This window comes from Populus nigra, chromosome 6, assembly GCF_951802175.1.
Source record: "Populus nigra chromosome 6, ddPopNigr1.1, whole genome shotgun sequence".
NCBI lineage: Eukaryota > Viridiplantae > Streptophyta > Magnoliopsida > Malpighiales > Salicaceae > Populus > Populus nigra.
Window position 1 is genome coordinate 6,486,353 of NC_084857.1, and position 25,914 is coordinate 6,512,266.

General features: G+C 34.8%; 1 protein-coding gene and 1 pseudogene across 1 annotated transcript; both read right to left on the bottom strand.

The window, feature by feature from the left end:
• Positions 1-249: 249 nt before the first annotated feature.
• On the bottom strand, positions 250-9,013 carry LOC133696646 (pleiotropic drug resistance protein 3-like; annotated as a pseudogene).
• Positions 9,014-13,418: 4,405 nt separating this feature from the next.
• LOC133695927 (pleiotropic drug resistance protein 3-like) lies at positions 13,419-22,219 on the bottom strand. The gene is made up of 24 exons (XM_062117907.1): positions 21,804-22,219; positions 21,341-21,464; positions 21,074-21,159; positions 20,776-20,860; positions 20,221-20,380; positions 20,048-20,124; positions 19,923-19,976; positions 19,726-19,816; positions 19,316-19,617; positions 18,939-19,220; positions 18,526-18,839; positions 18,253-18,413; positions 18,071-18,174; positions 17,833-17,986; positions 16,826-16,957; positions 16,668-16,741; positions 16,245-16,577; positions 15,695-15,985; positions 15,420-15,503; positions 15,112-15,245; positions 14,694-14,921; positions 14,434-14,605; positions 14,068-14,322; positions 13,419-13,974 (listed from the first exon to the last, which is right to left on the bottom strand). The coding sequence occupies exons 1-24, from the start codon at positions 22,124-22,126 to the stop codon at positions 13,708-13,710; spliced, it is 4,287 nt and encodes a 1,428-aa protein (XP_061973891.1). The 5' UTR covers positions 22,127-22,219; the 3' UTR covers positions 13,419-13,707.
• Between the last annotated feature and the right edge of the window lie 3,695 nt (positions 22,220-25,914).

Sequence of the window (25,914 nt, forward strand, 5' to 3'; positions counted from 1 at the left end):
AGAAATTAAATCTTTTTTAAAAAATACTATTTCAATGAAAGCTTTGTATGGAGAATTCAACATCTCTTTTAATTTTTGTTAATTCATTAATTAACTAATGGGTGCAATTCACTTTCTTGCCAAATACCTACACCATGGTTCAAGATTTTCTCTTGTTACAAGAGTGCTCTTCTCTGCTGCTTAAATATATGATGTAATTTCTTCATTATTTCTTAATGATAATAATAATTACAATGATTACAAGGTCGGACCAGCCCAAGCACAGCACGGGCCGACAGACACATCAGTAAATAGTGTCGATACTGGGCTAAGGTTTTCTAGCACGTGAGCTAGCGTGGCACGACCCATAATGGCTTGGATATGCACGGCGCGGCCCAATTAGTGTCTAGTTTCCACAGCGTATGATAATTTATTTTGCTTATACATGAAAATATTTGAAATTCAAAATGATTGTTTGGATCTTCCTTCATCGTCTCTGAAAATTTGATTTCCCTATGCAATATGCGAATAGCAAAGCGAAAGCAACTGGGAACGCAGCGAGAACAGCAGCCACAATGCCCAAGTGATCATGTCGAAAGCCATAATAATCTTGTAGAAAGGAACTTACTGTCTTGAGCTCCCCAAATATGGAGATCTCCTTGTCAATGTCTCCATATTGTGATGTGAGAAAACCATTTAGGGACCATGATGTGGGGCAAAGGTAATAGCACCAAATCCACCACTTGGGAATATTCTGTACATAAAATAGCATATATAGGTAAGAAGCAAGCCCAACTCATTTTGCTGTGCAGTAATTAAATGCAGCCTAGAACTACAGAGGAGTTACCTTTCCTGGCAGAAGGAAGCCTGAGAATAGATTTAATATAGTGTAGACTGCTGTAGCAGATATGGAAGCTATTTCGATGCCTGGTGTTATTGAAACTAGCAGCATTCCGAGAAAAACAAAGTAGAGAAATGTGCAGAAAGTTACATAGAAGTACCAAAAGACTTTGGAGGCTGACCAGTAGTACCCAATTGTTGGATATGTGATGGCTACATACAAAAATGCTTGCAATAGAACGTAAGGTATCTCGATAGTCACCTGCAGTACTCAGAAGGATTGCTTGTATTATCATTTATGGAAAATTATGAAAGTAAAACGAGTAACTTATTGCTATGAAAAGTAAATGACTCTTTCGTGCTGATGTTGAACCTGTGCTAATGAATAAGCCCATGGGGAATACATTGCTGCAAATTTCTCACGGTAGAATACGGTCCGCTCTTTTACCACATATGGTACAACTGTTGAACAGTTGTTTAAGCCCAGGAATATTACAGCAATGTACATCGATCCAAGTATGTTGATCAAGTCTTGCTCATTGTTTCTACAAGATCAAAGGAAAGGCAATTCGATCATCAGTTCTTAAGAAATTGATGCTGCTTTTCTGATATAAGTTGAAGGGAAAGATGAGCTAACATTTCCTTTCCCTTCTGCCAAAAGACTATTCCAAACAACAGCGATGCAACGATCATGAAGATGAATCGTGCCAAGTTGTACTCAGGACTTCTCCAATAGGACAAGTGCTGCTTCCATAAGCATGCTGTAAACTGCTCCCATCTACTCTGTGGAAAAGGAGTGGAAAACTGCAGGTCTCTTGAACCTGGAGGAGGTTTATTCAACTGTTGGACCAGTTCAGTCGTCTCCCTATGATCAAATAGTAAAATGAAGTTTATGATTAATACAGAGACCGCAATTCAAGTTCTGATTATTTTATAATCCTTCTAGCTAACTGCACGACGGGTGCATATCATGTCAAAAAAATCCGGGAAACAAATTGTGCTATCAAACATTTCCATGAAGTTTTGCTTTGCTGGAAATGGATATGAAATATATACTTACTGGAACAGAGGAGACTCCTTATAAAGTTTTGCGAAATCTAATTCAAGTTCTGATTCCATCGATGCAGAAGTAACCTCCAACATCCATGTTGCAGGATTGTAGTTATCTTTGATCTTTGGCACACCTGAAATACCCTGTCCAGTAGTGAAGACATGTAAATAAGTTATCCATATCGACCTCACACTCAGGAAGATGTCTGACAAGTCTAATAGCAAGGGTAAGACAAATTGTTGATAAAAATGATGGTTGTTACAACTAGGGTTTCATTTGCTTATAAAGAAGTTCAGTGCTTGTACTGGTGGCCATACCTCGAAGTACTCGATAAGCTTACATGAATGGTGACCGAGCATTCCTGAATATATAATCATTCCTCCCCTTTTCATTAGAATCAACTGCATGAATAAACATCTCCCTTAATTAGTCATTCAACGATATAATAAAACTGAGAAGGGTATGAATCCTGTTCATATCAGCTAGATTGGACTGGCTCCTCTCCAAATCTTAGTTCCAATGACTATACACGTGGATCCAAAAAATATTAGTAGGTTAAATACTCATAATGCCAGTAAAAGAAAGCATTACGTGTGCTACCTCATCAAAAGCCTCAAAGACGTCAATGCTCGGCTGGTGAATGGTGCAAACTGTTGTTCTTCCTGTGGCAACCACGTTCTTCACCGCGCGCATGACAATTGCAGCTGCTCTACTATCTAAACCTGATGTCGGTTCATCCATAAATATTATCGATGGATTTGAAACAAGCTCCACTGCAATTGTTAGCCTTTTACGCTGTTCAGTAGAAAGACCACTTCGGCCTGGAATTCCGACCAGAGAAAACTTTATGTCATGAAGTTCGATCGTTTCAATGACTTCTTCGACAAATCTCTGCATGACAGAAAATCAAGGGCTGCTATCAGTTCATTCAAACATTGGTTCATATTGTATACAAAATCATATTTTTTAATGCATTCGACGCGGATTTTTTATTTCATGAAATGCATTTCTTTGGTTCTGAGGCTTCATGTGCTAGGTAGACAACGTATTGTGTGTCTTTGCCTAGTGAAGTTTTCAAGTTTTCCCTTCAAACATTATCTGGATGATAGTGTTGCCTCAGTTGATCATATTTGTGGTCAGGATAACATACCGATTTTGTTTGTTCATCGATCTCCGGTGGTAATCGCAACCATGCAGAGTAAACAATGGATTCTTCTACAGTAATCTGTGGAGAATGAATATCGTTCTGCTCGCAATAACCTGAAATCCTTGCAAATGTTTGTTGTACTTTTGGATACCCTCCTATTCGTATATCTCCTTCAATAATACCTCCAGTTTTCCTTCCAGAAAGAACATCCATGAGGGTTGTTTTCCCAGCTCCGCTAACCCCCATCAATGCTGTAAGAACTCCAGGCTTAAATGCTCCGGTGATATCAGAAAGCAGCTGAAGTTTCTTCTCGCTGAAGCCATGCCTTTTCATTTCCTGTGCAGAAGGATATAATAGATATATCATTGAAGTCTACTGAGGATCACACTCTTATAATTATTATATTTGAACTGTGGTTAAACTTACTGGGGGTGTGTCAACATAATACCGCACGTCCTTAAATGTCATCGTTAGCGGCACAAATGGCAGAACCATCATCTCTGTATAACCAACAGCGTACTAATTGTTGCATGAGTTTTTGATCATGTTGAAGTTTGATTTAACAATAGTTCCGCCTATCTTACCTGTTTTTCTTGTTTCTGAGTTATGAGCTGGGATTGATTCATTCTCTGGCTGCCTACTCCACTCCTGATCTTCTCTTCCTTGGAGTTGAGAGAACCTCTTTTTTGAAATAATAGCTCTGGACATCTTCGGTGCTGTGTTAAGGTAAGCTACTGTCAGTTATTATTTAAATTTTCCTTTTCTTTTTTTTTCTTACTAGTTTACTTCCCGCAGCATTACGTAAAAAAATATTCAAGTTGCGAGAACTCATTAAGATTTCAATCCACCAAGGTGAGCTTGAAAATTCTCAACCGGTTTATAAATAAAAAAATAACATAAAAAATAAAAAACGCATGGATTTATAAATAATTTGAATAATTGTTAAAAAAATTATTTTTTTAATATTTATATGATAACATCTATCTTGGTCAATTTAAATTAAATCATCAAATTCATGACTTGGATTATGATTTTTAATGGATTTAATAATTTTTTTATTTTAAATATACTATAAAAAAATAAAAAATACTTTAATATTAAAAGATAAAATTTAAAAAAAAATAAAAAATTTAATTAAAAACTCAATATTAGAGATAAAAAAAAAAGCTACGCACACATCTTAGTGGCCTAGCATGTCAGGGCATTAACAAAATTTAAATTTATGGCTTGAGTGAGGCAATGACATGTCATCTATCTTTTTATTTATATATATATATATATATATAAACAACAAGCTACGTGTTTCTTGTTATACCCTCACATAGTCATGCATTTACTAACTAACCTCTGAAACCCTCAAAATCACCAAAAACAAACCAAAATTAACCAGACCAAAGAATCAAAATTAAAAAATCTCGGCAGAGGTTCACTGTTTACAATGGCCGGCCTTCAATTTTTTAGTTTTTGTTAAAAGTGTTCGAGAATGACTTACGTTTCAAGTAAGTTAAGGCTAAGATGAAGCCAAGATCAAAAAGTATTGTGAATCCAAACAAAGCCCCTAGTGATATCCAATAGAAATAGCCTTCGAAGTTCAAACCATGGCTGGTCAGGACACCATTTCCCATGGTGGTGTTTCCATTTAACATCTGTGATTGAAAATGAACTCAAGTTATGAAGGTTTTCGTTTCAATTTAGCAAGGAACGTACAATAGTGCAATTTTAGTGCGCACCTTTTTCCATCGTGGAGCAAGGAATTCGTTTAGGTTTATGCCAATTTCCCCATATGTCATGGGAAAAATCCAGAATCCCCACCTCAACCAAGGCGGCAAAGAGGCTGCAAGAACCGAACTTTAGTTAGTCTACTTGTCCTCCTTTTGTATTAAAGCAAAAGGAAATTATGAACTCAGCTTACGCCGTGGAAGAATGAAGCCTCCAAACAAGAACATTAGAACTAAGATCACAAAACCAGCTGTTGTTGCAAGTACCATCGTTTGGAAAATTGAGGCAATGAATCGACACATCGATGTTGAGGTTAGATGGAGAGCGAATAGCAGAAGAAACTGGCAAAGAAACCTTGATCCCACAGGTTGAACAGGAATTATATATAACGTTGACTGAAAAGAAAGCTTTTTCTATGAAGACTATAATTCTTAGTTTTGGTGGTAAAACACGCGACCTTACCTTGTCACTTCAGGGCTATAACCAATAACATAGTAAGTTATGCCTGTCCACAGTAAAGAATCAAGCACTGAAAATGGAATCTTTAGTATAGAGGCTGGAATGGAATACGCCCAAGCTGGATACAGGTAGAATGATCTTTGTTTTTGAACAGCAGGAAGTCTAATAACAGTCAAGGACAACTCTGCAACTCCATTAGTAAAAAGCCTGATCAGTGCATAGTACATAGAGCCCATCAGATAGTTTGCACTCATCAAGTCCACTTCCGTACTGGTGCGTACAAATACTGACATTGTTATAAACGCAGTGAGGATGAGCTGTTGGGAGAAGGGCAATTTGAAATGTGTTAGTTTCAAGTAGATGATAGTTCATCTATGGAAACATTGCGCGATCTAGCCATTTGAGTGAATCCTAACCTGTGCAGTTTTGAAAACGTAAACAAATGTGTTCCTTTTCATAAGAAGCAGCTCTCTAGCCATGCAAGCTTTGAATAATTCCCATTTTCTTGAGGAGTAAATGCTAAATGACAAGGCACTATTAGGACACCAAGATTTATCGTATGGTTTTGAGAGCTCTTCAGCTAGTGTCTGTCCAAGATTACTTGCTTTGAACATTTCAATGAACTGATTAACTGAAACATACTGGTAAGGAATGTCAGCGTGGCACCAGTATTGTGCTTGATCCTTCTTTGAGATTACCTGTGAATGGTTGATTGATAAAATTAAGACATGAAAAGAAGACGGAATTTAGGAGCAATGCAAGAAACAAGGAGAATTAAAGCTGCTTCCCGCACCTCCTGAAGGAAGTCCGCAGCACCCTTTCTTTGTGGACATTTGAAACCACAATCTTCAAAAAATTGGAGTGCATCACTGCAAGGACCATGGTAGACAATCTTACCCTCAGCCATCAATATTAAATCATCAAATAGATTAAAAGTTTCAGGTGCTGGCTGAAGAAGTGAAATTAGCGCGGTTGAATCTGTGATGTGCACCAGTTGCTGAAGACAGGTAACTATCTGAAAGGTTGTGGAGCTGTCTAGCCCAGTTGATATTTCATCCATAAATAAAGCTTGAGTGGGACCAACAATCATCTCTCCTGGAAGATGAAATTTTGCATTATAAGCTTGTGTCAAGGATGATATGAGGCTCCCTCACTCCCACTCCGTGCCAGCAAAAGAGGGGAGAAAAAAAAACTTTATTTTACCTGTTGTTAACCTTTTCTTTTCACCACCTGAAATCCCTCTTCTCAATGGACCACCAACCATTATATCAGCACAAATGTCCAGTCCAAGAATCTAAGAGGCCAAAATGTTGAAGTTTCTGTGTCAATATAGGCACAAATACCAATCGTGAAATATTGGCATCACCTACGTTACTCTAGCCCTGCTTAATAATAACTACCTTTAAAACATAGTCTGTCTGGAGATTTCTTCTTTGTCCTTCAGCTGAGATTGCCTGCAAGAATCATGTTCTCTAAACACTGACTAAATGGCTGGCGAAAATTATCAAATCTAAATTTGACTCACCTTCATGTAGGTGTCTACATCAGGATCAGGGACAATTCCTGCTTCCTTTTCCCTTCTGCTGACCTCCAGCATTATATCTACAAGCCAGGAAAGTGAGTTGAGTCTTAACTAATACTTGTGGAACGATGCAATTATACTGAGAACAGATAAGACAAAATAACAAAGAAAATTACCTGCTCTGCTTCCAACACCCTGGCAGTGTGCCGAGAAGTCAATAGTTTCCCTGACAGTCATCTCAGGCATGTGCAGGTCATATTGACTTATGTAGGCTGATGTTTTTTGAGGAACAAACTCATCAAGCTTGTAACCGTTATAAGAGATTTCCCCTTCAACCTGTAATAAAGAATAGAAAAGGGATTTTGTCACAACTGTAATCATGGAGTTCTTTCGTGCATGTGAAATGTAAAAAAGGACTAATATCTGGCTTCTGCATTAAGGATAATGGAAGCGCATCATCTGTTTTTGCAGTCCTTTCGTTTTTTCGTAGTGTGTTCAAACATGCTTTGTTTTCGTGATTTTAAGATGGTTCTTGGAAAAAGGATTCTGAAGTTTTCCCCACAGGCTTCATGGAGTTTACTGGAATTCCCATGTATTTATATATCATATGAGACTCAAAGGGTGCCAAATTAACACAAAACAAGCTTCAAACTGTCTTAACAATATTGAAGCTCAGCATATCACTTTCTCAAATCTCATCGTATGCAGCATTCTTAAATACTAACCTCAAGGGATTGATCTAGTCTTCCTGAAAGAGCCAATAATAAGTTGGTTTTCCCACAGCCTGGCGGACCAAGAAGAAGAGTAAGCCTGCATATACCATGTCTTCCATCAGTCACAATCTCAGACATTCTACTTGGATCAGTATGTTTCTTTCAATGTGTGCGCGCGCGCGCGCGCGCATGTATTCCATATAAAGTTCTTAACCGACTTGCTTTGCCAAGAAAAAAAGTAGCAGTTCTTAATCTGAATATAATCTTATCTTTAGCTGTCTTTTTTAAATACTCTATAAACATTGAGTTGCATTACCTTGATGGTTTAATGATGCCAGATACATCCTTAAGGATGCTTATCTTGGTTTCTGGAGGCTTGCTCCTCACTATCTTTCTGAAACCCTGTTCATGGGATAGCTTGTTAATCCGGTTGGAAATAATTTATGCTTATTTTATTTTAAAAATCAAGTACTGGTCCTGGACTCGTCAGAATTTTTTTCCGTCCTACAATGATGACCCTTTCTGAAGAGTTAAGAGTAGGTCAAGAATTTCAAACAATAGACTAACAGAAAAGCCAACTTACAGACAAGAAGCTCGCAATGGAGTTCCATAGCGTCGGGAGAGGCTTTCCCTGAACTACCTCACATTCTGCTTCCACAGATAAATTCTTGTACCTCACCTCCACAGTAGGTAACTTCATGCCCACTCTATAAGAAAGTCATTTGTTAGTTTTAGCAACATAATTTAAACTCCACCAGCAGACGGGAGCTACTTGCACTTGTCCATGCATAACTGTAAACAGAGATTGAATCTGAATTGCAAAAATCTCCTATTGGTTCTCTATTTGCTAAATTTAGGAATAGAAATAATCCAAATAAATAGTCAGGAAATTGAGTCCACGTTGCCATTTCCCTAGCTGCAGGGGTGAATACATTCTACCGAATATATTCGAACAAATATCTGTCGGAAGTACTGACAGTGAATACTAACATTAAAAGATTTTGATATTAAAAGTTTCATTATCCTAAGAACGTGAGGCAAACCTACCTTTCTATCCTTTCTCTGAGATTCTGTAGCAACCGGAGATTATCATTTTCAATGTGGTTTATCAGCTTCTCGATGAAGAGATGTCTTTCAGCTGCCCCGAGCTTAGTAACATCAGTTACTTTCTTCCCTTCGCCATCTTTCGCATTGCTTGCTTCAAACAGTGAGGTCTTGATCCTTTTTAAGGTTGGCAATCTCTCAATCGCAGCCCACTGCAAATGAACTCCCTCATCCTGCTCTACAATAGAATCTGCATCCATATCTAGATTTTTCGTGTCTCGTCGAAATGATGACTGAGCATTTCTTCCTATAGTTGCTAGCTCCATTATTTTCAATTGCTATGCTAGTTTTTCTGCTCCTACAGCCCCTTCAGTGGCTTGTTTATATAACTCTTAAAAGTTGTTGTGAGTAGCAATTTTGGTGTCTGAGAAGAAAGTCAGTGTGAACTGCATTGATATTTCATGAAAGGAAGTTGGTTGAAGATTCATTGGCAAAGCACGTACATCATCATTTAACGACTCGACAGTGACGGAATGCATGGTAACAACATAAAAGGACAGCAAATAAAAGAAATATTTGTCGAATAGGTTTTCAATATATTTTTAGGACATATAACCTAATAATATTTTATTACGGGATATTTTTTTTCTAATTAGATCTGTCATTTTAGTAGGTTTATATCTTTTTAAATAACCAATTTTATGAGATAGAAAAATCAAAATCCTGAATTAAAAAGAATATTGAAACTAAAAATCCTAAAAAAAATGGGAAAATAATAAATTTGGCTCACATAACAACTTTGAATCATAACTTGAACGTTTTTGAAAGCTCAGCTAGTTGCAAATAGCCAACCCCCTTCTAGAACTGAGCTTGCAAAATTATCTAGTAAGATAGGATCAAAAGCTTTGGGCTTTACTTGTTAGGCTATTCGTTTTGTCCACAAGAACAGTTTGCTGCTTTTGTAACTTTTTTTTTCCGGCATAGAGATCTAGTGATTTTTATTTCTTTTTTTGTATAAAGTAGCCTTGGTAAATTGTAATGTTAGAATGATACTTGATAAACTCAAATTTAACACGCTAATAAAATTTCTTAAAATATCTCATTTAATTTACTTGAACACAATTACTTCTTGAACTCGTTCTAAAGAAAGAGTTCGACTCTATAGGCTCACCTTATAAGAAGAACCTCACTCCATGGTCTTATCCTAGAAAAAGAGCCTGCCTCTATGGTCTCATCCCACTTCACCCATCAATCAGTTGTGTTTCACTCACTTTTAACATATATGGGGTGTTTTTCTATTTGTCTATGAAGTGAAATAATATGATGCTTTATAAATATTGATAAAGTTTGTATGAATCCAATAGGCTTAAGGGCCAAGCTGATTTCTTAGATAATAGGTTAATTTTTTGGTTTTAACGATATAGATCGTTTTTCCTAGCCAAGGTAGTAGATGGATCCTATCTTGTACTTGTAAAAGGATCCCCTTTCATATATTTAGGAACTCTCCTATGCTTAAATGAGTATTGTTTGAGACAAAATACAATCGTCTTTTATAGAATAATTCTAATAATAGATATGTGATATGAAGTTTAGAAGATTAAGCCAAGATTAACCTGTGAAGGATATCCTCCCTTTTTTATAGCCTATATACCCTTAATAAAAACAAAAATGACAAATGGATTACATAGAAAAAATAATTTTACCCCTAAGCTTGGTTTTCTTGACTGATTTGATGAAGAGTAAAAAATTAATTCACTATTATAATCCAAAATAAACTTTTTATAGTGCTACATTAAAGTAAATTTCTCTTGCAAAATATATTTTTGTTAAATTTCTTCAGTTCTGCTTGGTTAGATGACATTCTAAGGTCATTACATTATAAATATTCTAAAAGAAAACAGTATTTTACTGTAGAAATGGTAAAATTGAAATCTTCTCCAATATTTTTATTGTAGCGATGATAAAACTGTAATTTTAAGTTTTTTTTAAATTTTAAAAACACTTTAGAAATGGCATAATTGAAAATTTCTCCAATTTTTTCACTGTAACGATGACAAAACTATTATTTTCATCTTTTTTTTAATAATTTAGAAAACAAGTTTTTCTTATATCTTTTTATCTTTATACTTGATATTTTTATCATTTTACATTTATCACCATTTTTAAAAAATATTTTCATAGTTTTTCTTTTTTTCTTTACATATTTTTTTGGAAAAATATTATTTTTTATTCTTTACACTGGAAATATTTATCACTCTATACTTAGCCTATTTATACCATTCTTTTTGTTCTTATCATCATTTTTTTGTAATTTTTTTTCTTTACACTTTTTAAATATATATATATTATACAAAGACTAAAAAAATTGTGTTTCAATGTAGCAATAGCAACAATGTCCCATTTTACTACTATATTAAAAAAAAGCTTGAGATTTTATATGTCTTTATTGACGCATATGATCTTCATTATATATTTATTATATATAAGTATATCAATTTTTCTATTCACGGTTATATTTTTTACTTGTTATCAACAAACATGTTAATAACACCTACACATTAATTTATTTGCGTTAGAAAAAAAAATTATTTGACCTACAACTAGGCGAGTGAAATAGATACATTAACACTTTTTTTTGTATTTATAAGTACATGTAGTATTGATTTATTTAATTAAATTAATGTATAGACTTTTTAATTTATAATTAAAGTTTTTGTTGTAAAAAAGATATTTAAAAAGTATATATATTAAAAAAATAAATTATTCAATGCACGTAGAGGCAGCAAAATAGTTAATTGTGTAACTACATACAACGCCCGGGAGTCGCTACTATTTTAATATTACTCTGTTGCTCTTAAAAGCTTCGCCCGATTAGTACCGTCTAGCACTAGTCGATTCATATGGCGTGATCTTATACCAAATCCATAAGCAGTTGACAAGCAAGGAATTTCTCCTCTGCAGCACAAATATTCCTTTTTGTCTTTCTATTAGATATCAGAGCTAAATCATTACAAAACAATATGAAATCACAGCGCCACTGATCTTTGCTGAAAAATAATTATTTTTTTAAAAATAAATTCCAAAAAAATAAATTATTTTTTTGATACTTGGAAATATAATAAAAAAGAAAATTGAAAAATATTTTCTAGTGTTTGGTTATGTCATGAAAAATAAGCTGGAAAATAACTTATTAATGTTTTATTTTTTTCAAGTTTATTAAAATAATAAAAAATAAATCTTACAAATTAAAAAATTGAATGAGAATGAAATTGAAAAAAAATATAATTTCATAAATTATCTCAAATAAAATAAATAATAATCAAAATAATATAGATCAAATCTAAAAAATAAAAAAAATTAAAAGATGTAGAAATTAAAATAATAATAATTAACATTTCATAAATTATTTCAAATAAAATAAGTAACAATCAAAAAAATAAGGATCAAATTTGATAGATAAAAAATTTCAATTAAAAAATGATAAGGAAAAAGCAAATAACAATTATAAAAATGAGGACCAAAATTAATATAAAAATTAAATTATAAGTGATGAAATTGAAAAACAAATATTCAAAACAAAATATATATAGCAATCAAAAGTTTAAGGACCAAATTTGATATAATCAGCAAATAATATGATATTTCTAAATTTTTCACAACTTTCAGAAAATGTTTTCCACCTAAAATAAAAAGAAAATATTTTCCTGAAAATCAAGCCAAATTTTTCTTTGACTGAAAAGTGTTTTCAGTTGACCGGAAAGTGTTTTCTATTGACCAACTTTCCTGATAGCAAACAAATACAAGAAAGTTTGAAAATTGATTTTCCGAAAATTATGTTCGGAGAAACAAATCTAGCTTTGGTATTAAAGTTATTTCAATTTTAATACTGTAATATGAGATAATTAAAAAAAAAAGGCTTACATCCCATATTATTTTTAAAAAAATAAAGAAAGTCAATGACATTATTTTGGATGCTTGTTCATATGCTTATAATAATATTAGCTGCGTGGAACTAGTTTTCTTGTATTTAATAAAATCTGCCTGTTTTCACCTTATAGCTTTACAAATGATATTGAGCTTTCCCATCTGCCTAATTATATATAAACAATGTTCAACTGCAGCCCAGCGAGCATGCAAAGGAGTAAATGTTAAACTTCAACTCATGTTTTATTTCTATATATAAACAGCGCCAATAATTAATGGCTATGACGTCTTGCTGCAGCAGCAACGAGAATCTATGACGCCTCCCATTACTTCATCAACATGAATCTTTGCAATATATATATATATATATATAAAAGATAATTTTAATATGTTAAGCATAGTAAAAGATAATTTTAATATGTTAAGCATAGTAACGGGAAATTAATAGAACATATACTTTCCATCACGATTAATTAAGTGTTGAAGCAATTATCATCTCTATGAATGCTAAAATTTTAAGATTCTTTTGTATGGATGAAAGATAAACTTTTTATTTAATCTATTTTTTTTTACTAGACTAGGAACCTTAATATATAACCTAACCTTTATACCTCTATCTATTTTAAGGTTACTCTGTTTTAATTGAGTTTTGATTTTGACAATGTAATGAGTATTACAAATTATTATTTTATTTTAATTACTAATGAGAAATTTTGAACGATCATTTGATTTTATTAATATTGAATAATATAATATTTTGAAAGAATATGAAAAGTTGCGTAATTTTAAATAATTTATTTTTTTAATATGTTTGTTTTAAGGTTTAGCGTAAGTGTGACATTCCACTGACATCATTTCTGCTTTGTTGGTCATGAACCTAAGATTCCAGTGTTGACAAAAGCAACAGCTCTTTTCATTTTTGTTACTTAATTAATTAACTAATGGGTGCAATTCACTTTCTTGCCAAATACATACCCATGGTTCAAGATTTTCTCTTGTTACAAGACGGCTCTTCTCTGCTGCTTAAATATATGATGTAATTTCTTCATTATTTCATACTGATAATAATAATTACAATGATTACTAGGTCGAACCAGCCCAAGCACAGCACAGGCCGACAGACACATCAATAAATAGTGTCGAGACTGGGCTAAGGTTTTCTAGCACGTGAGCTAGCGTGGCACGACCCATAATGGCTTGAATATGCACGGCGCAGCCCAATTAGTGTCTAGTTTCGACGGCGTATGATCATTTAGTTGGCTTATACATGAAAATATTTGAAATTCAAAATGATTGTATGGATCTTCCTTCATCGTCTCTGAAAATTTGATTTCCCTATGCAATATGAGAATAGAAAAGCGAAAGCAACTGGGAACGCAGCGAGAACAGCAGCCACAATGCCCAAGTGATCATGTCGAAAGCCATAATAATCTTGTAGAAAGGAACTTACTGTCTTGAGCTCCCCAAATATGGAGATCTCCTTGTCAATATCTCCATATTGTGATGTGAGAAAACCATTTAGGGACCATGATGTGGGGCAGAGGTAATAGCACCAAATCCACCACTTGGGAATTTTCTGTACATAAAATAGCATATATAGGTAAGAAGCAAGCCCAACTCATTTTGCTGTGCAGTAATTAAATGCAGCCTAGAACTACAGAGGAGTTACCTTTCCTGGCAGAAGGAAGCCAGAGAATAGATTTAATATAGTGTAGACTGCTGTAGCCAATATGGAAGCTACTTCGACGCTTGGTGTTATTGAAACTAGCAGCATTCCGAGAAAAACAAAGTAGAGAAATGTGCAGAAGGTTACATAGAAGTACCAAAAGACTTTGGAGGCTGACCAGTAGTACCCAATTGTTGGATATGTGATGGCTACATACAAAAATGCTTGCAATAGAACGTAAGGTATCTCGATAGTCACCTGCAGTACTCAGAAGGATTGCTTGTATTATCATTTATGGAAAATTATGAAAGTAAAACGAGTAACTTATTGCTATGAAAAGTAAATGACTCTTTCGTGCTGATGTTGAACCTGTGCTAATGAATAAGCCCATGGGGAATACATTGCTGCAAATTTCTCACGGTAAAATACGGTCCGCTCTATTGCCACGTATGGGACAACTGTTGAACAGTTGTTTAAGCCCAGGAATATTACAGCAGTGTACATCGATCCAAGTATGTTGATCAAGTCTTGCTCATTGTTTCTACAAGAACAAAGGAAAGGCAATTCATCAGTTCTTAAGAAATTGATGCTGCTTTTCTGATTTAAGTTGAAGGGAAAGATAAGCTAACATTTCCTTTCCCTTCTGCCAAAAGACTATTCCAAACAACAGCGATGCAACGATCATGAAGATGAATCGTGCCAAGTTGTACTCAGGACTTCTCCAATAGGACAAGTGCTGCTTCCATAAGCATGCTGTAAACTGCTCCCATCTACTCTGTGGAAAAGGAGTGGAAAACTGCAGGTCTCTTGAACCTGGAGGAGGTTTATTCAACTGTTGGACCAACTCAATCGTCTCCCTATGATCAAAGAGTAGAATGAAGTTTATGATTAATACAGAGACCGCAATTCAAGTTCTGATTATTTTATAATCCTTCTAACTGCACGACGGGTGCATGTCATGTTAAAAAATCCAGGAAACAAATTGTGCTATCAAACATTTCCATGAAGTTTTGCTTTGCTGGAAATGGATATGAAATATATACTTACTGGTAAAGAGGAGACTCCTTATAAAGTTTTGCGAAATCTAATTCAAGTTCTGATTCCATCGATGCAGAAGTAACCTCCAACATCCATGTTGCTGGATTGTAGTTATCTTTGATCTTTGGCACACCTGAAATACCCTGTCCAGTAGTGAAGACATGTAAATAAGTTATCCGTATCGACTTCACACTCAGGACGATGCCTGACAAGTCTAATAGCAAGGGTAAGAAAAATTGTTGATAAAAATGATGGTTGTTACAACTAGGGTTTCATTTGCTTATAAAGAAGTTCAGTGCTTGTACTGGTGGCCATACCTCGAAGTACTCGATAAGCTTACATGAATGGTGACCGAGCATTCCTGAATATATAATCATTCCACCCCTTTTCATTAGAATCAACTGCATGAATAAACATCTCCCTTAGTCATTCAACGATATAATAAAACTGAGAAGGGTATGAATCCTGTTCATATCAGCTAGATTGGGCTGGCGCCTCTCCAAATCTTAGTTCCAATGAATATACACGTGGATCCAAAAAATATTAGTAGGTTACTCATAATGCCAGTAAAAGAAAGCATTACGTGTGCTACCTCATCAAAAGCCTCAAAGACGTCAATGCTCGGCTGGTGAATGGTGCAAACTGTTGTTCTTCCTGTGGCAACCACGTTCTTCACCGCGCGCATGACAATTGCAGCTGCTCTACTATCTAAACCTGATGTCGGTTCATCCATAAATATTATCGATGGATTTGAAACAAGCTCCACTGCAATTGTTAGCCTTTTACGCTGTTCAGTAGAAAGACCACTTCGGCCTGGAATTCCGACCAGAGAAAACTTTATGTCATGAAGTTCGATCGTTTCAATGACTTCTTCGACAAATCTCTGCATGACAGAAAATCAAGGGCTGCTATCAGTTCATTCAAACATTGGTTCATATTGTATACAAAATCATATTTTTTAATGCATTCGACGCGGATTTTTTATTTCATGAAATGCATTTCTTTGGTTCTGAGGCTTCATGTGCTAGGTAGACAACGTATTGTGTGTCTTTGCCTAGTGAAGTTTTCAAGTTTTCCCTTCAAACATTATCTGGATGATAGTGTTGCCTCAGTTGATCATATTTGTGGTCAGGATAACATACCGATTTTGTTTGTTCATCGATCTCCGGTGGTAATCGCAACCATGCAGAGTAAACAATGGATTCTTCTACAGTAATCTGTGGAGAATGAATATCGTTCTGCTCGCAATAACCTGAAATCCTTGCAAATGTTTGTTGTACTTTTGGATACCCTCCTATTCGTATATCTCCTTCAATAATACCTCCAGTTTTCCTTCCAGAAAGAACATCCATGAGGGTTGTTTTCCCAGCTCCGCTAACCCCCATCAATGCTGTAAGAACTCCAGGCTTAAATGCTCCTGTGATGTCAGAAAGCAGCTGAAGTTTCTTCTCGCTGAAGCCATGCCTTTTCATTTCCTGTGCAGAAGGATATAATAGATATATCATTGAAGTCTACTGAGGATCACACTCTTATAATTATTATATTTGAACTGTGGTTAAACTTACTGGGGGTGTGTCAACATAATACCGCACGTCCTTAAATGTCATCGTTAGCGGCACAAATGGCAGAACCATCATCTCTGTATAACCAACAGCGTACTAATTGTTGCATGAGTTTTTGATCATGTTGAAGTTTGATTTAACAATAGTTCCGCCTATCTTACCTGTTTTTCTTGTTTCTGCGTTATGAGCTGGGATTGATTCATTCTCTGGCTGCCTACTCCACTCCTGATCTTCTCTTCCTTGGAGTTGAGAGAACCTCTTTTTTGAAATAATAGCTCTGGACATCTTCGGTGCTGTGTTAAGGTAAGCTATTGTCAGTTATTATTTAAATTTTCCTTTTCTTTGTTTTCATACTAATTTACTCGCCGCAACATTTAAAAAAAATATCAAAATTATAGGAATTCATTGAAATTATCATTAAATTCCATCAAGTAAAACTTAAAAACTCTCAACCCGAGTTTTTGTTAAGTCCGAATTTTTTATTAAATCATGTATGGGACTGGGTGAGACTTATACTTTGAGGCTTTTTTTTTTAATGAAAAATAAATAATATGTTGTCTGTTATGTCTGGAATCTAGCTATTATAGTGATGGTTAGAAATTATAAGATAGGGTTTTAGGGGTTGAAAATTCAATTTTCATTCAAAAACTCTTAATAAATATCATAAAAAAAATTTATTTATATTATTTACTAACCTCAAAATACCTTAAAATCATCAATGAAAACAAAAATTAACCAGATCTAAAGAATCAAAACAGTACTTGATTTTTCTTTTAGACATGTTTACAGGAAACCCCACCACATTAAACTCTCCTCATCAAATGAAACTTGTTAACATCAAATTTGATAATTTTTGTTGTATTTATCATAAAAAGCAACTATTGTCTCTATCTTTTATAATTTTCTTACAATATTCTTTCTATTTTCTCTAACTCAGAAAATATAAAATAAATAAAATGAATTTTTAAATCAAAATAAATATTATTATGAATTATGGTGAACCATGTATTTTTTTAATTTTATATAATTAGACCATAAAAGATACAATAGAAAAGGAAAAAAATGAAAATTTAAGTGTATGATAAAAAAAAAATCTAGGCAGAGGTTCACAGTTAACAGTGGCCAACCTTCTATTTTTTTTAGTTAAAATTGTTCGAGAATGACTTACGTTTCAAGTAAGTTAAGGCTAAGATGAAGCCAAGATCAAAAAGTATTGTGAATCCAAACAAAGCCCCTAGTGATATCCAATAGAAATAGCCTTCGAAGTTCAAACCATGGCTGGTCAGGACACCATTTCCCATGGTGGTGTTTCCATTTAACATCTGTGATTGAAAATGAACTCAAGTTATGAAGGTTTTCGTTTCAATTTGGCAAGGAACGTACAATAGTGCAATTTTAGTGCGCACCTTTTTCCATCGTGGAGCAAGGAATTCGTTTAGGGTTATGCCAATTTCCCCATATGTCATGGGAAAAATCCAGAATCCCCACCTCAACCAAGGCGGCAAAGAGGCTGCAAGAACCAAACTTTAGTTAGTCTACTTGTCCTCCTTTTGTATTAAAGCAAAAGGAAATTATGAACTCAGCTTACGCCGTGGAAGAATGAAGCCTCCAAACAAGAACATTAGAACTAAGATCACAGAACCAACTGTTGTTGCTAGTACCATCGTTTGGAAAATTGAGGCAAAGAATCGACACATCGATGTTGAGGTTAGATGGAGAGCGAAGAGCAGAAGAAACTGGCAAAGAAACCTTGATCCCACAGGTTGAACAGGAATTATATATAACGTAGACTAGAAAGAAAGATTTTAATTTCTATGAAGACTATAATTCTTAGTTTTGGTGGTATAACACGCGACCTTACCTTGTCACTTCAGGGGTATACCCAATAACATAGTAAGTTATGCCTGTCCAGATTATAGAATCAAGAAGTGAAAATGGAATCTTTAGTATAGAGGCAGGAATGGCATAAGCCCAAGCTGGATATAGGTAGAATGATCTTTGTTTTTGAACTGCAGGAAGTCTAATAACAGTCAAGGACAACTCTGCAAATCCATTAGTAAAAAGCCTGATCAGTGCATAGTACATGGAGCCCATCAGATAGTTTGCACTCATCAAGTCCTCTGCCGTCTTGGTGCTTAAAAATACCGACAATGTTATAATTGCAGTGAAGATGAGCTGTTGGGAGAAAGGGAATTTGAAATGTGTTAGTTTTTAGTAAATGATAGTTCATCTACGGAAACATTGCGCGATCTAGCCATTTGAGTGAATCCTAACCTGTGCAGTTTTGAAAACGTAAACAAATGTGTTCCTTTTCATAAGAAGCAGCTCTCTAGCCATGCAAGCTTTGAATAATTCCCATTTTCTTAAGGAGTAAATGCTAAATGACAAGGCACTAGTAGGACACCAGGATTTATCGTATGGTTTTGAGAGCTCTTCTGCTAGTGTCTGTCCAAGATTACTTGCTTTGAACATTTCAATGAACTGATTAACTGAAACATACTGGTAAGGAATGTCAGCGTGGCACCAGTATTGTGCTTGATCCTTCTTTGAGATTACCTGTGAATGGTTGATTGATAAAATTAATACATGAAAAGAAGACGGAATTTAGGAGCAGTGCAAGAAATAAGGAGAATTAAAGCTGCTTCCCGCACCTCCTGAAGGAAGTCCGCAGCACCCTTTCTTTGTGGACATTTGAAACCACAATCTTCAAAAAATTGGAGTGCATCACTGCAAGGACCATTGTAGACAATCTTACCCTCAGCCATCAATATTACATCATCAAATAGATTAAAAGTTTCAGGTGCTGGCTGAAGAAGTGAAATTAGCGCGGTTGAATCTGTGATGTGCACCAGTTGCTGAAGACAGGTAACTATCTGAAAGGTTGTGGAGCTGTCTAGCCCAGTTGATATTTCATCCATAAATAAAGCTTGAGTGGGACCAACAATCATCTCTCCTGGAAGATGAAATTTTGCATTATAAGCTTGTGTCAAGGATGATATGAGGCTCCCTCACTCCCACTCCTTGCCAGCAAAAGAGGGGAGAAAAAAAAACTTTATTTTACCTGTTGTTAGCCTTTTCTTTTGACCACCTGAAATCCCTCTTCTCAATGCACTACCAACCATTATATCAGCACAAATGTCCAGTCCAAGAATCTAATAGGCCAAAATGTTGAAGTTTCTGTGTCAATATAGGCACAAATACCAAGCGTGAAATATTGTCATCACCTACGTTACTCTAGCCCTGCTTAATAATAACTACCTTTAAAACATAATCTGTCTGGAGATTTCTTCTTTGTCCTTCAGCTGAGATTGCCTGCAAGAATCATGTTCCCTAAACACTGACTAAATGGCTGACGAAAATTATCAAATCTAAATTTGACTCACCTTCATGTAGGTGTCTACATCAGGATCAGGGACAATTCCTGCTTCCTTTTCCCTTCTGCTGACCTCCAGCATAATATCTACAAGCCAGGAAAGTGAGTGGAGTCTTAACTAATACTTGTGGAACGATGCAATGATACCGAGAACAGATAAGGCAAGATAACGAAGAAAATTACCTGCTCTGCTTCCAACACCCTGGCAGTGTGCCGAGAAGTCAATAGTTTCTCGGACAGTCATCTCAGGGATGTGCAGGTCATATTGACTTATGTAGGCTGATGTTTTTTGAGGAACAAACTCATCAAGCTTGTAACCGTTATAAGAGATTTCCCCTTCAACCTGTAATAAACAATATAAAAGGGATTTTGTCACGACTGTAATCATGGAGTTGTAATCACGACTGTAATATGAAATGTAAAAGAAGACTAATATCTGGCTTCTGCATTAAGGATAATGGAAGCGCATCATCTGTTTTTGCAGTCCTTTCGTTTTTTCGTAGTGTGTTCAAACATGCTTTGTTTTGGTGATTTTAAGATGGTTCTTGGAAAAAGGATTCTGAAGTTTTCCCCACAGGCTTCATGGAGTTTACTGGAATTCCCATGTATTTACATATCATATGAGACTCAAAGGGTGCCAAATTAACACAAAACAAGCTTCAAATTGTCATAACAATATTGAAGCTCAGCATATCACCTTCTCAAATCTCATCGTATGCAGCATTCTTAAATACTAACCTCAAGGGATTGATCTAGTCTTCCTGAAAGAGCCAATAATAAGTTGGTTTTCCCACAGCCTGGCGGACCAAGAAGAAGAGTAAGCCTGCATATACCATGTCTTCTATCAGTCACAATCTCAGACATTCTACTTGGATCAGTATGTTTCTTTCAAAGTGTGCAAGCGCGCGCATGTATTCCATTTAAAATTCTTAACCGACTTGCTTTGCCAAGAAAAAAAGTAGCAGTTCTTAATCTGAATTGAATCTTATCTTTAGCTGTCTTTTTTAAATACTCTATAAACATTGATTTGCGTTACCTTGATGGTTTAATGATGCCAGAAACATCCTTAAGGATGCTTATCTTGGTTTCTCGAGGCTTGCTCCTCACTATCTTTCTGAAACCCTGTTCATGGGATAGCTTGTTAATCCTGTTGGAGAGAATTTATGCTTATTCTATCTTAAAAATCAAGTACTGGTCCTGGACTCGTCAGAATTTTTTTCCGTCCTACAATGATGACCCTTTCTGAACAGTTAAGAGAAGGCCAAGAATTTCAAACAATAGACTAACAGAAAAGCCAACTTACAGACAAGAAGCTCGCAATGGAGTTCCATAGCGTCGGGAGAGGCTTTCCCTGAACTACCTCACATTCTGCTTCCACTGACAAATTCTTGTACCTCACCTCCACAGTAGGTAACTTCATGCCCACTCTATAAGAAAGTCATTTGTTAGTTTTAGCAACATAATTTAAACTCCACCAGCAGACGGGAGCTACTTGCACTTGTCCATACATAACTGTAAACAGAGATTGAATCTGAATTGCAAAAATCTCCTATTGGTTCTCTATTTGCTAAATTTAGGAATAGAACTAATCCAAATAAATAGTCAGGAAATTGAGTCCACGTTGCCATTTCCCTAGCTGCAGGGGTGAATACATTCTACGGAATATATTCGAACAAATATCTGTCGGAAGTACTGACAGTGAATACTAACATTAAAAGATTTTGATATTAAAAGTTTCATGTCCTAAGAACGTGAGGCAAACCTACCTTTCTATCCTTTCTATGAGATTCTGTAGCAACCGGAGATTATCATTTTCAATGTGGTTTATCAGCTTCTCGATGAAGAGATGTCTTTCAGCTGCCCCGAGCTTAGTAACATCAGTTACTTTCTTCCCTTCGCCATCTTTCGCATTGCTTGCTTCAAACAGTGAGGTCTTGATCCTTTTAAAGGTTGGCAATCTCTCAATCGCAGCCCACTGCAAATGAACTCCCTCATCCTCCTCTAGAATAGAATCTGCATCCATATCTAGACTTATCGTGCCTCGTCGAAATGATGACAGAGCATTTCTTCCTATAGTTGTTAGCTCCATTATTTTCAATTGCTATGCTAGTTTTTCTGCTCCTCAGCCCCTTCAGTGGCTTGTTTATATAACTCTTAAAAGTTGTTGTGAGTAGCAATTTTGGTGTCTGGGAAAATAAGTCAGTGTGAACTGCATCAATATTTCTTGAAAGGAAATTAGTTGTCTAAAAAGAATTTTTTAACTCAATAATTTAAATTTTTAGATAAATTCACCAAATATAATTTATATTATTTTTTAATATATCTTCTCAAATAAAAATCTTTTAAGTTTGAAACTTGCATAAATTCATATTATCTTATGCTTAATTTTTATCAAATAAATGAGGAAGGTGAGATTCAAACTCATGATTGTTTGGTCATGAAGACTCTTATATTATATCAAAAATTATCTCAACCTAATAACTTAAATTTTTAAATAAAATTTATATTATTCAATAATATATTAGAAATTCAGTCGCAATACACGTGCTTCATGATTTTTAGTGTCTCGACAGAAAAAAAACATAAAAGGACAGGAAATTAAAGAAAAACGATTTGTTTGTCGAATAGGTTTTCACGTGGTAACCTAATATTATTTCAGTCGCAATACACGTATATTTTTTTCTGATTAGTATTTTTATTTTTATTGTTTTTTAATATTCATGTGGCTCCACTTAATTTTTAGGTCTAAGGCAATTGGCAGACAAAAAGATGAAACACGCTCCACCTCACAGATGAGTCCCGATGGAAATGGGAAGAACCAAATTTCTTTTGGGGGCTTATTGTAAAGTACTTTTTAATTATTTATTCCTGCTTAGATCACTGATTAAATAAAAGAAAGTGACCTGCCACGTAAGGCATTTCAATTAATAAACAAAGTGGACCCAGGTAGGGTCAATGGTCAACCCGTCTCTCAATAGATGATTTTAGTGAGGCTAAAATCTCTCTCTTCTAAATCATGCATCTTCTTGAGCAGTGTCGAGAATCTTTATTCTTTAATGTTTTTATTTAAAAATATAATAAAACAATATTTTTTTTATTTTTAATATTTATTTTTGACATCAGCTATCTAAAATCACCAAAAAAAAAATTAATAATTGAAGAATTAATTGATGGTGATGTATTGAAAATGCTTTTTCTTAATATGGACAATTTGTCTTGTTGTACTCTGTTTATGCGCGAGTAAAATATAGCCGTACCTTAAACTGTGTTGAAATTTTGCTCATTCAGGAATTAAAAAAAAAAAAAAAAGAAATAGGTGGGGCCGTGGAGGGCTTTCGGGTTTTTTTAACAGTGTGGTTGCGGTTGCTTTTCAAATAGCTTTTCGTGTCAAAATACATGCTAATGATGATTTTTTATTTTTTAAAAATCATTTTTGATATTAGCATATCAAAATGATTTGAAAACACTAAAAAAATATTAATTTAAAGTTAATAAAAAATAAAAAAAAATTAAATTTTATTAAAAACGTTTTTAAAATGTAAAAACAAACAGGCTGATGGCCACAATTAAGAAAGAGCCTTTTGCTTTCCGCTGTAAGTATTGGGTTGGGCCTACTGCCCATTAAAGTCTGCTTTTCAGACATATCATATGGCTGGGCCCTACCATTCCATCAAGGGCTTCTTTCGACAAGTCCTTCATCAGTGCACTCTTTGTTGTTTGATGAGTGCTGTTTTGTCTCGTCGATTAATCAAATCCCCGTCTTAAATAAATAAATAAATAGCCATGTCATCACGTCTTGACCTCGCGCTTAGATATTAGGTAAGTTTATTGGTAGTATTTATTATTTTTGTTTGTATATGCTCTTCTAACAAAAAATGGCTATTGATTGATAAATAATAATTTATCATTTTCTAGATTCAATTAAATATTAAGTTATCAATTAATTATCAGACTCATCATTTCTAAACTCATCCAAGTTTGAACTATTAATTAAATATAATTTATCAGGGGAAAAATATTTTGCTTATATTTAATTCTTTCTTTTCAATTTTCAATAAAAAAAATCCAGAAAACTATAAAAAATAAAAATTATTTTTTAAAAAATTCAGCTTTTCTTCATTATAAATGAATTATCTATTTTTAGAATTTTCTTTTAAATTATGACTTTCTTTTTTCATTATATTACACTCATTTAATTATTAAAAAAATCTCAAATACATGAAAAAGAATCTTTTACAAGTATTGAATATGATATAACAATCATCTCGTTTAAAAAAACAAATTAGATTAAGAAATAGGAAATTAATTAAATTTTCATAGCACAAACTCATTCAATAAATTCCAACTTCATTGCGATGCTTCATCTTGATTCAAATCCAAATAGAAACTTGTAAGGAAGAATTTTTCATTAATTTATCAAATCCATGTATAGATAATTTATCTTAGATTTACGCAAACTATATACGTGGGTTTTTTCTTTAACCTATTCACTCTTTGAACAGATTAATATTGTATCAACGTTTTTTTTTTTAACATGAAGATTCCCCTTGCACGTCTCCATAAATTTAAAACCACTGGGAAAAAAATCAATTGAAAAAAGCTAGCAATTGAAATGCTCACCTCCATGTAACATGCGTGGGGGATTTCCATGAATCTTGCTATTTATTGTCGTTGTTTTCCGAGGCCAATGGCATGGAGAAGCCTAAAGGAAGTTTTCGGTTGACAATGCACAAGGCTCTAAGCCTTCATAGAACAAGCCCGAGCCTAAAGCCCACTACACCCAAAAAAAATAGCAACTCAACCACCAGCACGGCCATCAACCGAAGCACTATGGACATTCAGGCTGACCCACATCCGACGATCGGCGAGCCATTTCAGCTGAAGAAATGCCCGAATAGTTGAATAGACGAGTTTGACCCTGGTCTCTGGCATCTGTCTAATTTTGGCTTATAGCAATCACTAGAGGTTAGAGGGAATGTGCTGTTTTGAGCAAAAATGCAATCAGGTGTAAGCTCCAGATACAATTGAGGTGAAAATGCATCTGCCATCAAGTTGGTTTTCATGCGTGCATCCTTAGAATGAAGGTGACAGCAGTAGCCACTTTGCTCACATTCAAAGTAATTGACAAGATATACAACACAAAGATAAAGGGCAAACAATGGCCTGTTTGGCTTCGCAATTTGAAATTAAAGGGCAAAGGGGAGACGATAATCGGGCAAAGGGGAATTTGGTGAGTCTGTTCGTGTGGTAACGGGGTAATCTGGGATTTCTATATATATATAAATCAAGGTTGTGCCAAGAGCTCCTCCGCCCCCGCCTTAAGAAATTCCATGTTCGTCGGTGGATAAGATGAAAACGGAGAGGACTCTTTCTTGTGCTATCCTAAATTCCTAATACGAGATCGATTGTCCAGGCTTGAAACAAGTTCCAATGCCTGTAAATTTGCCCAGATCACATCCGCCAACCATGGCCACATGTTACTATAAAAGATCCGACATTTTTAAAGCAGCTCGATACCAGAACTACGAGCTACCTACGCAAGCCTTCTCAGGGGGCAAGGATAGCCATGTTCCATTTGGTAGAAAGGACCCTAATGCTCTCATCAACTGTCGTAGGCTCGTAGCAATAACCAGGACATCTGCTCCTCGAAGCAATAAAGCAGCATTCCATAAAACAGAGAGGCATCCATTCACCAATCCAAGTACATGCACAAATGTTTCCTAGATTAAAGAAGAATATATATGCTCATTTAATTAGAATATTTTTTTAACAAATATTTAGAATTTTTATCAAGTTATTATAATTTAAGCTTATAATCTCTTTATAAATACAAGTGTTATGCATGCAGATTTTTAAAAGTATGGAATATCAATAAAT